The following is a 14,846-nucleotide window of genomic DNA, read 5'->3' as shown; positions in this document are numbered from 1 at the left end:
TGACACGCTAATTGATTAAATATATGAGCAGTGTTGGGAAAGTTCTGTTCTTGTGTGTCTGGGCAGCGTTGTGTCGGTTGCCGCTCAGTGACTGTTGATGCGGGTCTGAATGGTTATCCGACTCTATATGTGCCCTTGCGACTGACTTAAAACAAGTTTAGGGTGTAATCGCCTTTCGCCCATAGCTAGGATGGGCTATAGCACCCTCGCATGACCCTGTCCAATTTTGAACTGTAACTCCCAAGTGGCCCAAGGAGGTGTCTGGTGCCCATCCTTTTACGCATGTACAAATAGCACAAACAGTCCTGTTTATGATACAGCACAGCATGGAATTATGTTGATCTATGACTGGAATATTAACTCAAAATACTTGGGCCCAGGATTGTTGTAATGGCCATAACCTCTACATGCAAGATGAAATACACGGTTCTGTTAGATTCAGTGTCCTGAAAATCACAACTCTATTAGCATGTTAGGTGAAGTAAATGTGTAGGTATTAAAGAAATACGAAGTGTGTTGTGGCCATTTTGGAAAATGGCTGCCCTATGAGGCCCAATGTCAAATCTGCGAGGGCCCTATATTGTTAAATATTTTCTATTGGGTTTGTTGTGTTTTCATCAAATTTCATGCTTTTATCATGAAATAAGCATATATATTTTTTTTTTTACAAATCCACCAAACTGTACAAGGGGCTAACATATAGTTAGTCTGTCGCCAACAAGTAAGGTAATTGCCACGTTGTTGATTTTTTTTTTTTTTTGTCTTCCTTCTCCATGTGATCATGCTTTATATGTGATGACGCATGCGGCCGCATAATGCCCCATGGCTTGGGTTGCCAAATAAGGTTCTTCCTCCGTCAGGACCCATTGAACAAAAATGTTCAAAAACCGCTCACAGATGCCAGAATGGGCGCGTTCACAAAACCAGTCAGAAATGCATCGTTCAGCTGTGTCATATTGGTGATATAAAGATAAACAGCAATGTCGCTTGTATGAGGTTTAATTTAATCGGAGTGTTTTTTTGGTTAATTCGTTCAAGAGGATTTTAGAGTTTGATGTTTTTCATGTTTTTTAGAAAATCCCACAAAAAATGGAGGACACTTGTCACTTTGCGATTTACAGTACAGTATCATGAAAAGGAATCCCCATTGACAGTACTTAATAGGTCCTCTGAGTTTCAATGGAAGAAATTCTGGGGACAAATAAGGAAGCATTCAAAGTCAATTAAAAAGTGCTTTGGCAGAATTCAGGACAGCTGTAGAACCCGAGCACCCTCTGAAGGAGTCGCAACATAGAAAGTTGGGGTTCCACTATACCGCTCCTGGAAGAACAGAAAGTGAACACACGCACACGCACACACACACGCACACACACACACACACACACACACACACACACAATGAGCATCTCAAAGCAGCCAATTGTAAAATCTTACAATTTCCGATGAATGTAGAGATTCATCTGTGCTCATTTGAAAAAAAATGTAAATTCAAAGACTGCCTCCAGACCGACAACATGGATGCACGGTTCCATACTGGGGCTAGATTCCATTAACACCGCAACCTCTCAAAGGTTAATTTTGACCAAGCCAGTCTCATGATTTATTGTTGTAATTATTTTGTATTGAACTGATTCAATGGCAAACATTTTCAAGTCACAACAATTTTAGAGCATTTTTGACTGATTTTTCCAAGACCCACAGAACATTTTGTTCTACGATTACACTGTTCAACAGAAAATTTTAATCACAGAGAGGCATTTATGTGTCCCTTAATGTATTTTTTTATATTAATCTAAAAGTGTCTGCTTTTTTTCCACATTTTTGAGATATTTTCATTTTTCTGTTAAGTTGAATCAATACAACCGCATTTTACCATGCATTGTAATGTATAACTATGAGGTCAAAGAAAAAAAATGTCCCCTGTGGTTGAACCCAACCATTGAAGGGCTCGTTGGTTGGGCTGAACATTGGCACTTATGTAATAGGACTTTATGTAAAAATAATGTCAGTCCTAAAATTCTCACCATCTGAAAAACTCAGTAGTTATTTAATGTAGGGTTGATTCAAATTTTGACACCGAATTTACCATCTCGCACCGTCACTCATTTTTGACTTTTGTACCTTGCATCGGCTAACGTGAGTCTGTCTAGTATCGGCTCAATGTTTACCTTTAAACCAAGTTCAATACTAATTGTACTTTTGCCATAGCCCCCCACAATTAAACATCCAATTCAGAACAGTAAATGCTAAAATGAAGTGCACTTTTATCGTGCTTACCGACACTTCATGTTGTCCAAAGTGCTTTACCAAGCCACACATTTTAAAATGTACCGAGTAAATGGATGGATGGATTGAAAAAGTTTATATTTGCTCTCTCGTCTCACACTTGTGGACCATACATTCTGAGAAACACCAGTGTGCCTGTATATTTTCGAGAGAGAGAGAGAATTTTTTCCGCACTGTAAATTTGAATGTCCTGTTTGATTATCATCAAGTGATGGCTATTTAGATCTAATGTTTACAAAATAAAAATGTAATTCATCAATTAATCGTGCATACCGGCCCACTTAAACAGCTGGTTGTGCTCACTTTCCAGGTGTCCAAAGCCCTAAGGCGGCATCCACGACCGTCCGGTAGTGGCAAGGCTCCAGGCTGCAGCCGTCGACCTCTCATTAGGTCAACAGACCTGGCCAGCGCGGTACATGCACTCGCAAAAAGTTTTGCTCCAAGCTTCACTATTCCAACCCTGAGTATATACGAAATTGATGTGAGTGGTTCTCAGAAAGCATGGTGAGTGGAGCATGAGAGCCCAAGAAAGACCAAACAACAAACCAGGTAAATATTAGATATGCTTGAGATCTTCCTGCAGTCGGCTATGAATAACTATCAGGCCTTTTTAACTCATTCAGTACCAGCCAATTGTGGACCATAGTCTGAAAAGTCGTTTAAAAACGTCTATGGGAGTAAATAAGTTAAGCATGAGCTGTATGCACATGTGACTGTGTATATACAATTTGTATGTTTTTATTTTTTATTTTATAATTAGCTTTTTTTTTTTTTTTTTTTTTAACATGTTTGAAATATGCAGAATGTCTTTACCTGTATGTGACGTGTCACCCTGTCAACGACCTGGGCCTTCAGCAAAGTTATTGTGCAACCTCCAAATCCTCCACCTGTCATCCTGCTGCCAAACACTCCCTCCACCTCCATGGCAACGGACACCAGATCGTCCAGCTCCTTACAGCTCACCTCATATAAATCTCTGACAAAAAGGAAGCATACATAAATGTCATCACAAACCTCTACTTTGGAAAACCATGGAAATGAGAACTGTGCCTGTGATTTAAAAAAAAAAAAGACAAAAAGATCTGGAAAACTGCAAGAAAATAACAGAAATCTGCACATTTGCAGGCAGATTATAAAAACATTGATCGTTGGTGAACCTAAGATGCTCAATCGATAATAATAATGTGTGTGAATGGTGCGATAGGCTCCAATGGTCACATGATAAACCAAAATATATATTTTTTAAGTTTTAAAATAAAAAAAAAAACATTTTTTTAATTACATTTTTTTTTTACAGTACCTGAGGGAATTGTGGCTTTCCACCATGACTTTGCCGAACTCTTGATAGGCACCCGTCTTCAAGTATTCTGCACCTCTGACGGTCCTTTGGATCTCCCCAATAACATGAAAAGCTCGACGATAGGTCACGTCGTCAAGTTGGTCCCTTGCATCTGAAATGTAGAGTTCAGACAAAGTTAGCTTGTTGCTGTGTTGAGCAGGAAGTTGGTATACGGTGTAGTTTTTGTTTAATTCACTGAACTTCCCTGACAGAGTCGATCTGTAAATGTAAAAAATGACAGGAAAACAGGAAAATATTGCCTCTTATTAAATAATGATGATACTGTTAAAATATAAATAAATAACCCTAATTTTTATTCTTCACCCCATTCTGTTTTTTATATTATGCACAACTCTCATTTATTATGCAATACAGTAATCAAATTGTAACATGTATTTGTATGTATTTTTCTACATTTTTTTTACACTATGCACAACTCATTTATTGTGCAATAATATAACTGTAACATGTATTTATTACATCTTTTGATGCATTTTTTTATGCTTTATAAAACATTTATGTCGGAATTTCTGGGGGCCTGGGAACGGATTAGGGCATTTACATGGAACATGCGTCTTTATTGACAACATTTTCTCGTGAAGACATTTCTTCCAGAACATATTAATTTTGTAAGTAGAGGTACCACTGTACAATGATTTGCAAATATTGTTCAACATACATTTTCAGTAATTGAATGCACTACAAAGACATCTCATTTTCAAACTGATTAACTTTTTTAAAGCAAATAATCATTAGCTTAGAATTTTATGGCTGCAACATATTCCAAAAAAAGTTTGGACAGGTGGCAAAAAAGACTGAGAAAGTTAGAGTGCTCATCAAACACCTGCTTGGAACATCCCACAGGTGAACAGGCTACCTGGGAACAGATCAAATATCTAAAAAGTACTTTTTTATGACAGTGATTAATTTTGCTCACATTTATTAATTTTTTTAACTGCGCTCAGATCAATACCAAAATATGCAGTATCATACATACACCACTTAATGGAAGAAAAATATAAGGAATGAGGAATGCACAAGAGCCCTGGATGAAGAACGGTCATGGCTTGACTAAATAAAGTGTTGCCTAGAATAGTCTGGAATATGATGATTAAAATGTTCAAACCTTCCAGGTCATTCATGGTCACATCTCTTAGACTGGGTTTCCCCAGGATTGAGGCAGCCTTCTCACACTGTGCACGTCTCAAGGCATAGTTGCTACTTGCCAAAGAATGTTTGACATTGGAGTTGGTGATGAGAAAGACGAGACCTGGAACTGTTAACTGGACGGGGGTGGACTCCAGCGACCTGCAGGAAAATGACAACGCAGCCATACAAGGTGAAGAGCCTGGACTCAATTGTGTCTTCTCCTCTGACTATAATATACCGCATTTACTCTAAAGCGCATCTAAAAGCATTCCATTTTCAGAAAAGCCGACAGTGCGCCCTATAATCCGATGCACCTTATAAATGGTGTTAAGTTACAGTCTTTTTATAGTCCTCATTGAGTTATTTCCCTGTTAGTGTTCCAGTGCCATCTAGTGGTGATTATTAGCAGATACCAATTGTGACGTAAAAAGAGTTCTTCTGCCCAGCACGAATTGACACGTGCATTCGCCAACACACACTCAAACAGACTACTTCGTGAGCTCTGCACAGCCATTATGAAACAAAGAGAATACCAAAAGCATAGTTAACTACTGACTAAACGAAGGACAAAGGAGACAAGCGAGACTTCTAAAGGATATTCAGCCCCTTGTGGATGGCCAAAATACCTGCTGAGAGGTGCAAAAGTCTCATTGAAAGTTACAAAAATTGATTGCAACGATTGCCTCAAAAAGTTGCGCAAGAAAATGTTAAGTTTAGGCTACCATCATCTTTGCGGCTGAAATGAATTTCCTCCGTAAGGTGTCCTGGCTCTCCCTTAAGAGATAGGGTGAGATGCTTGGTCATCTAGGAGGGGCTCAGAGTCAAGCCACTGCTCCGCCGCATTGAGAGTTGCCAGATTAGGTGGCTCGGGCATCTGATTGGGATGGCTCCTGGACACCACCCTGGTGAGGTGTTACGGGCATGTCTCACCGGGAGGAGGCCCTGGGCACGACCCAGGACACGCCGGAGAGACTATGCCTCAGAATCCCCAAGAGGACCTGGATGAAGTGGCTGGGGGAGCGGAAGACTGGGCGTCCCTGCTTAAGCTGCTGGTCTCGTAACCCCACCCTCAGGTTTTTTTGTTTTTTATTAACAGAGGGGTATCAACAGTTTGTGTTCTAAGAGTTTATTCTTCCTTGACATGTACCAACCTGCAGTCAATCAGCAACGCATGCCCCTCCATCCCAAGAACCGACACGAGCTGATCCATGATGCCACAAGGCACACCGGCATGAGTGTGCTCGGCCTGCTGACATGCAATTGCTTTGGATACTTTGTCTCCGTCATCTATTGAAAAACAAGCAAAAAGCAAAAATAATCAGAAAAAATATGAAAGCTCATACAACAATTTCGACAATCACACTGCGCAGCGATGTTCATTGTTTATCACAGATTTTTTCAAAAATCCTGTCCCTTATCTCGAAGTATAGCCAAGTCATTATTTTAGGTGACTTGCATATCAATGATCCATTTGACTCAGTTGCAGTTGATTTCTATAAAAATTTTCTGAACATTAATTTCACTCAAAGTATTTTTCAACCCACTCATATCCATAGGTCATACACTGGAACTCATTATTACCTCAGAACTGTCAACACACATCTCCCCCGTTCAAGACCAAGCAATCCCAGATCATTGTTGTAGGGTTACAACAATTTTTTTTTATTAATTTTTTTGAATTTAATTTTTTATTAAAAAAAATTCTAAAGGCCTTTTAACCCTCATTTATTTTTTTAAGAATAAATGAAAACTGATCATGGTATATTGTTATCATGATCTAAAAATGGTCTACATTCGTGATAGAGGATTTCCATACCACACAGCCCTATTACTTTGAGTCATTTCCCATTACGTTGTTGTTCAATAAAACCCTTATAATCAAAACTATTATACATTTTAATTTTAATTCAAAACACTTGGGAGAAAACTGAACAAAAACAGCATCCAGACGCTCCCCAGCTTACCAACGAGATACGTTCCGAACGATCGTTCGTAAGGTGAATTTGTTCATAAGTTGCTTCAGTGCTATATTTTGTATGGAATGTATGTTTAAGGCTTATATAAGTATGTTTACTTGCTAATAATAGGCGATTGCATCGGCACTGCACCTTTCACGTGTTCCATTATGCGATCTTTCTGTTTATAAATGGTACCGATGGTCGAACGATTCATGTTGTATGCACGTGCAACGCTCACCATTTTCCTCACCCGCATCAAGCTTCTTTATTATTGCCACTTTCATTTGAAATGAAATGGCTTGCCTCTTCTTTACACTTCCACTCTCACTAGAAGCCTTTCGCTTTTCACCAACCATATTGAATAATGGATGCACGAGATATTTAACAACTGGGCAGAGGAAGCCGGATTCGGGGTTTGATGCTGGGCGAGCTCTCACAGCGCCTCACGTCGGTATTAGCGGCGGAAAGAAGCACTACAGTACCTGTACTGTACTCGGAAAAAGGCGCGCAATACAAAATCTAACTTTTTCTTTTCTTTTTCGACATACCTGTAAAAATGTTCATATGTACCGTTGTTCATAACTCGGATGTTCGTAAGTCGGGGAGCGTCTGTACTCTTAAGTTTTTAATATAGTGTAACTGTTGATCTCTGACCTGGCTTGAGTTGCTGCAGAAATGTGTAAAAGGCCACTTCGAAAGAAGCTGAGCTGGAGAGACCTGCCCCCAGGGTGACACTGGAGACCACCACAGCTTTGAAACCTGGGAGCGGGTGAGCTGAAAAACAGAAGATAGTCGAATATGATCAACTGTCCGAGTGGGGCTCGGCAAAGAGCCTACACCTCTACACACCACAAAGACAAAAGTATATGATGCTGGACTTCCAGAGGCACAGGGCAAATCCATCTCCCCTTTTCATCAATGGCGACCTCTTGGAGATGGTCCTCACTTTCAACTTTCTATGCACCGTATACAGTTGCAAGAAAAGTCAATTTTTTTTGTTGAAAAATGATGAGCTCTATTTTCCCATTAATTTCGATATATGAATGGTCTTGGTATGGACATAGGATGGATCTATGTAATTCTTGTGCTACGTGCCTAATGCAGTGCTGTGATCTAAAAACTCTGTGGCTGAAGGCAGAAGCTATTGCATATGAAGGCAGAAGTTCCATCACTGCATTCATAATCATCCAACCACAAATCGCTGTTTGTCGTGAATTAAACTTTTTAAATGACAATACAACATCCCACTGCATGTTTTTTTAAAACAGAAAAAGACACGTTTCCCTGTATTTGGAACTGAGAGTTGCCGGTTGGAATTGAAGTGGATTTACATGGGACAGGAGAGGCGAACCAATCTCTTTTTTCATCAATGGACGCTACAGCTTCTTGTTGACTTTCAAATTTAGCTTGTAGCCGACGTGTGCACATTTTGAGCATGAAGTCTCTGATCTACTGGTGAAAGGACACGTTGATTCTCTCCTCTTTCATCGAGAACTGCGTCCAACAAAGCGGATGAGGGAAAAGCGGTTAAGCGTGCACGACTGTCCATGTTTTTATGTTATGTGTTATGTTTATTATTTGATGATATGATGATACGAGGGTAGCCTGTACTACCAGAGACAAATTCCTTGTGTGTTCCACATACTTGGCCAATAAAGATGATCCTGATTCTGATTTTATTTTATATTTTATTTTTTGTTAACTGTTTTGTAAAGCGCTTTGTTACAGCTGCAGCTGTTGTGAAAGCGCTATATAAATCAGGATGCATTGTATTGTGTATATTGAATTGATATGGTAAAAGCAACTAGAAAAGAAACACTTGAATCAGATTTTCTCTGTTATTGTGGTAGGAGACCGCAAGCCTCTTCCCCCGTTTGCCCTGCTCTGTTTAATGAGCAATCAATACTTTTTTTTTCTCAAGTGTTTTCTTGATAATAGTGTGTGTTTCTATATTGTATCACAGTATATTTAATTTGAACCACATGCTGGTTTAAAAAGAAACCAAAAACTTAATTTCTGGGATGCAATGGTTAATTGCATTTCCATTTTATTTCAATGGCAAATATTACCTCGATTTTTGAACGTTTCGAGTTACACTCCACTGTACATTACCCCCACACAGTCCTACCTCTCCGAACACAATCAATCTTGTGGGTGTCAGAGTGAATTTCCGAACCTAAGTGACTTGAAATGAGCCCAGTATGTTAAAGAGCCTTGTGATAACTTCAGCTATGAATTGGCCCTTCTAGTAAATAATAGTTATGTGTATTTTACCTCTGTAGTGATGTATAACGCCTTTCACATAGTTGGCCCAGTGTGGTAACCCCGGAGATAGTGGGAGTCCCTCATTTGGCAGCCCTGGAGAGAGTGGGAATGTTCCCTTTGGCAGTCTCAGGTCGACTCTCCTGGGTTCATCGGCATGCTCGCTTGCAGTGACAATGGTAGCTTCCGGATCAGATGAGGCACTTCCAACCACCACAGTGACCAGGGGTAATGCCTGGCTTACAAACGCAATTTTGGTCACTGAGCAATTTCCGTCTCTGTCACGAGGGTTGGAGCAACAAAATATTTTACCATTGGAAGTACGTATCCCTGGTTGTAGTCCGTGTGCTCCCCGATCAGGTTGACCCTTCCCGGAGCACACACTGCAAACTGAGGAGCTTCGTCGTCAAACATTTGTTTGAACAAAGAAGTAGCCTCCGAAACAAGCTGACCCAAGCTTGGAACCGGAGCGGCCATTCTATTGAGGTTAACTGTAACTCGTAATGCGGAGACGAATTATGCCGAGGGTTTAAATTGTGTCCGGAAAGCACGTCAACTTGGAGAGGCACGTATCGAAACGTTATTCGCGCTAGACCTTGACGTCACAAAACGTATACACATTGTCCTTTGAAACTTATCGCTCTTTTTTTTTTTTTTGGCTTTTATATTCTTTGTTTCCTCCCAGGCGTGTTTTGAGCATTTGCTGAAGTTGTGTGTTACTGTATTTCAATATTATAATTTTGTATAGTGCAATATCTATTTCTTTTATTCGTGTGACGTCATAGAGAGGGGAGGAGCCAGGTTGGGTTAATACAGTATTGTTCTCCAGTAGTTAGTCTGGGTGTGGAGCGCGTGGGCGTGAGTTGACACCTAAACAACTCCTATGAATGTGTGTGTTATTGCTCTTTTTGTTTATTAAAAAAACGACAGATTGCATCAGCGACTGCGTGCATCCTTCTTTCCGTACTGAAGGGCATTACAATATGTCTGGATACGTTGTTTAAATAAAGTTTTGGGGATTTAAATCAGTAACAACCTCTCGAGAGCTGTAGCTTGAGTTATTATTGATAATTTTGACTGACTTCACACTCCCATTGGAAATTTTTTTTTGTTTTGTTTCTTCAATGAGAGCAACCCCCCACCCCCCCACAAACCAGTGTTTGTTATAAATGTTAGAATTTTTCTTGTTCCATTGGCAAATTTGTTTTTATCAAAACCTTTTTTTATTATTATTGAAAAGAAAACTAATTATGTTACACTATACTCACAAACCCAATTCCAATTAAGTTGGGACATTGTGTTTAACATTAAAAAAAAACAGAATACTGTACAATGATGTGCAAATCATGAACAATTCATCTTTAATTGAATACACTACAAAGACAAGATATTTAATGTTCAAATCGATAAACGTTATTGTTTTCAGCAAATAATTGTTCACTTTAAATTTTATGGTTGCAACATGTTCCAAAGAAGCTGGGCCATGGTCACGTTTACCACTGTTACATCACCTTGTTTGAAGAACAACATTCAAAAAACGTTTGGGAACTGAGGACACAAATTGTTTCCAGGAAGACTGTGGGCTGATCCCACGGCAGTTGGAAGAACACTCCGATCCCCTTACTTAAAAAGGGCGACCACCAACCCGGCCTTCCAATCCAGAGGCACCATTGCCGATGTCCAAATGATGGTGTACTGTAGACTCTGGGGTTGCGCAATATATTGTTAACGTATCATCATCGAGATATGAACATTCAAGATATTAACAACGAAATTAGGACGATATCAGTCACGTGATCACGCCAGCTTGGGTTGCGGATAAAACTCAGTCAAACCAACCACATACTCCTTTTCAAGTTTAGCGTAGATCGACAGTTAAATCGAGGCAGTGGCAATCGTTTTATGAAAGGGAGGGAAGGGTCGAGGGAGAGAGGGAGGGGACCTAAACAGCCGATGCTAGACAAAGCGACTTGCGATTTGTGACACAGCAATATGCTGTCAAGTATTTACGGTTGTGTGGGTTATGTTGTGTTTCAGAACATTCTGTGTCCATATTTTTAATTTCACAATTACCAGCGGCTAAAATAGCATAGCTTGTTGAAAAAATTTCTGCCCAGTTCCTCCGGTCCATTCACTTGAAAGGGAGTTAGCCAGAGCCTTTCAATATATCCACACCTCATGATGATCGTCCATGTACAATTTCTGTTGCAACTCGCGATCTTTTTGTTGATTAAAAAAATCATACAATGCAGCATTTTTTATGGGGAGCCTCAAAACGATCTAGCTTGTTGAAAAAATTTCTGCCCAGTTCCTCCGGTCCATTCACTTGAAACGGAGTTAGCCAGAGCCTTTCAATATATCCACACCTCATGATGATTGTCGATGTACAATTTCTGTTGCAACTCGCGATATTTTTGTTGATTAAAAAATCATACAATGCAGCATTTTGCATGCTGAGCCTCAAAACGATCTTGTGTGGCATAGTTCATATCACTGGGAGTCCACACATTACATCGTCATGTCATGCATCAGTGCATATACTGTATAACCATTGTCAAGTACAGGGTTAATGGTTGCCTTGTTTTCAAGCCACGCAACACATCCGTCCATTTTCTGAACACTGATCCTCACAAAGGTCGTCCAAGGACAAATTGGTACATGATGACACAGATTGATGCATTTAACATACACGCATGCGAACACAGCAAATACTTTTGATGTGGCATAAATTGTTACTGTCAACAAAGCACATTACAGTACAATGTGAATTTAATACATTTTGATTATTTTGATTATTGATGATTGCTGACTTTGTTAATGTTTACTTACTGTATGTCTGTCAGTAACTTCTAATAATAGAGAAAAAAATACACTTTCCAGCCTTTTGGATTGATTTTGTGTTTTATCTTTAAAAAATATGTGCTTCGTCTTCGCTGAATCCATCGTAATATCGTTAAAATATCATTATCAAGATATCTGGCAAAAATATGAAGATAAAATTTTGGCCATATTGCACAGCACTGGTGTAGAGGCATTTCGACCAGGACGGAATTTTTAATCATATCCACTATCAGTCCAAGGTGAAGTGTTACTACTGCCACAGGGGGACACACACCATTTTTATTACATGAACTCTGAAGGTTCTTCCATTTTGAACAGGACAGATGAATTTCGTCTTCTTCTTGTCTAGATTATTTGGTGGTTGGCAAACCAACGTTTGGTGCACCTACCGGAGTAGGAAAATATGGAGCAGTAACAAAGGCAGCAATGAAATGAGAGGGAAAACAACAACAACAACAATAACAACAACAACAAAATCCTACTCATAAATTTATTTTCTCATTTATTTATTTCTCATTAATCTAATTTATTTACTCATAACTATATATATATATTTTTTTTCTGAACTTTGGTTGTTGATGTGGATCCAAGATTTCGAATGCAAGTTGATTTTCCTTTTCCACCACCATCCGTCCTTCCGTATGCTCTGCAGTCCATTAGAACAGGCTATGGCTAACGAGACGTCATAGTTTGCTGGCAAGCAACAGGCTGTGAGTCATTGTTACAAGCTCGCTTGGTGTGTGATATCGTGTTTGACATTCAACTTTATTATAGATATCTGTTATTGTAATTATTGCTATACTGTATTCAATATTTGTAAAGTAACACAAATTATTTTGGGCTCTTACATCTGTTGTCCTCACACATCCCAAATTTGAATGTACCCTTACTTCCTTCCTTGAAAGGTTAGTGATGACATGCCATATAAGTTGGACTTTTTGCAGCTGAAACAGGTAAATTTAAAAGTAGAATTTTTATGTAGCATTATAATTTTTATGTTCTTTATAAAATGTTTTTTTTTTGTGTGTGGTGAGATGGGGAAGTGCACAATATCATTCTTTGATGCAGCCAAGCTTTTGTCTTTTTAGTCAAGTGCACAATTTGGGGGTGGGGTGGATTCATGTGTTTAATTATTATTTCATGAATTAATCAGAAAACCGTGTTTAGACCAACAGGGCACAAAGAACATGTTGAAAAGAAAATGTTTGACTTGACTTGCACTTCAATACATTTTTTTCACCTTGCAATGCTTTCACTTTTATACTTTAAGTCATTTTAAAACCATTAGTTTTATACTTTTACTGAAGTAAAAAGCTGGAGTTGATAATTAAACTTCTCATGGCTTTTTAAATCGCAGTACACCTGTATATACTTCTGCTTGGGTAATGAACAAAAGTACTTTAGACACCTCTGGATATGAACTTTAGTTAGTCACGACATGCCTCTCAGAGTTGCGTGCCTTCAGAGACACTAGGCTGGTGCGAGCAAAGTGTCAGCGCAGTCCATATTTGTGGACAACACGAAATAAAGATTCCTGCACACAGATACAAACGACACAATATTTTGAGCTGCTTGCTTATGGCTACGCTAGTCTAGTCGGAGGCAAGTGTCAACAATCCATATTTGTGGCCAACATAAAATAATGATTCCTGTACATTGGGCTCCATACAGTTGCACACAGCACCATACAATTACAGCAAGGCAAGTGGGAATAACCTTCAACAGGTCAGAATATTTTTGTGCTCTCTTCATCAAAAGTTCTGTATTAGCCCATGCTTTGACGTTGACAAAAAGGTAATGTTCAGTAAAAATCGATTCACAAAAAATAGGCTTCTGCAGCGCCCCGCGTCATGTCTGATGCTTCCGCCCCTCAGTTCCGCCTTCGTGCGTGAACCATTTGTCAGAAGTTCAGAAACAGCTCGTGCAAAACATTGGACGGCATCTCATGTCCATCACAGAAACAACGTTGACATTTTACAATGCCCTCGCCCCCTTTTCTAAAAAGACACCGTGCAGCCTCATTAAATAATAATAATAATAATAATAATAATAATAATAATAATAATGTAATAGTAAGAAGAAGACATTGGTAGTTAATCAAATTCTATTCGTCAGAAGTATCCAATATTTGCGTTTGTGGCCAAATGTTAAACAGAAAAAAAGTGATTCTGGAAAACGCTTTTAGTTTTATGTTAATTAAAACCGAGTGTAAAGTAAAACGTAAAAGTGATAGTCAAATACGTTTATAGGCATTTTATGGTTTCTGATTTAGAATCTAGGCATTGTAGTCTTTTAATGTATTTAAAACTAAATTCAATATCGTCGACCTATTCTTCCTGAAAAGAAACAGGGAATACGGATGCGGAAGTAGGCGTCACTTTGTACCGAAGTTCTTGAGGTTCTATTGAACGCGAGAGGGAGGGCGGAGTCAGTTTTAAAGCTGCTTGTCTCGGAGGAGCTACTGTATTGAACCCGGGGATACTTTACCACTTCAAGTCGAGTTTCGTTGTTGTTGTTTCCCTCCCATACGGACCTTTATTGTGGATTCTCACTGAACTTTACGTTCATTCCCATTTACTCGACACGACGGGGAGATCCAACTCAAATACCGGACATTGACACCTAAACAACATCTTCTGCCGATTTAAACAGAGTGAAGATCAACTCGGCAACGGCCGTTTGGATTCAGGTGGGCAGAGTATTGCTATCCATCTAGTTTCTAGACCAGTCACCCTGTTCAGGGTCGCGCGAGAGTGTGCGACTTTTTTTCTAGAGGGACACACAGTTGTTGGGTTTATTGACAAGTGAAACAGCACAGTATTCCTCAGAGCCACCTGTTTCTCTTCTTGTTCTTGCACATTGAACACGTACAAGTCAGGACATTCATCGGTACCGCAACATTGCTAACGAGCTAGCCTTCTCGTAAAACTTAGCAACGGTAGCAACTTTCACCTGTGCGATGGCAATATGATATGGCGTGTTTTTGATACATGAGGAGAATGGTGTATATA

At 39.3% G+C, this 14,846-nt stretch overlaps 2 protein-coding genes across 2 annotated transcripts in view; one reads left to right on the top strand and one right to left on the bottom strand.

The window, feature by feature from the left end:
* Window positions 1-666: 666 nt before the first annotated feature.
* Window positions 667-9,570, bottom strand: galk1 (galactokinase 1). The gene is made up of 8 exons (XM_019884899.1): window positions 9,307-9,570; window positions 9,007-9,229; window positions 7,387-7,506; window positions 5,926-6,061; window positions 4,752-4,933; window positions 3,587-3,737; window positions 3,100-3,262; window positions 667-1,320 (listed from the first exon to the last, which is right to left on the bottom strand). The coding sequence occupies exons 1-8, from the start codon at window positions 9,469-9,471 to the stop codon at window positions 1,246-1,248; spliced, it is 1,215 nt and encodes a 404-aa protein (XP_019740458.1). The 5' UTR covers window positions 9,472-9,570; the 3' UTR covers window positions 667-1,245.
* A 4,684-nt stretch (window positions 9,571-14,254) lies between these two features.
* llgl2 (LLGL scribble cell polarity complex component 2) overlaps window positions 14,255-14,846 on the top strand; it is a 45,429-nt gene continuing 44,837 nt past the window's right edge. The window contains exon 1 of the mRNA XM_019884885.1: window positions 14,255-14,524. The gene's annotated coding sequence lies outside the window, so the exon portion shown is untranslated. The remainder of the gene's footprint in view (window positions 14,525-14,846) is intronic.

This window comes from Hippocampus comes, unplaced genomic scaffold (genome assembly GCF_001891065.2).
Source record: "Hippocampus comes isolate QL1 unplaced genomic scaffold, H_comes_QL1_v1.1 scaffold120, whole genome shotgun sequence".
Lineage (NCBI taxonomy): Eukaryota > Metazoa > Chordata > Actinopteri > Syngnathiformes > Syngnathidae > Hippocampus > Hippocampus comes.
The sequence above is the reverse complement of the archived record's forward strand: the minus strand, read 5'-3'. Positions and strand labels throughout refer to the sequence as shown.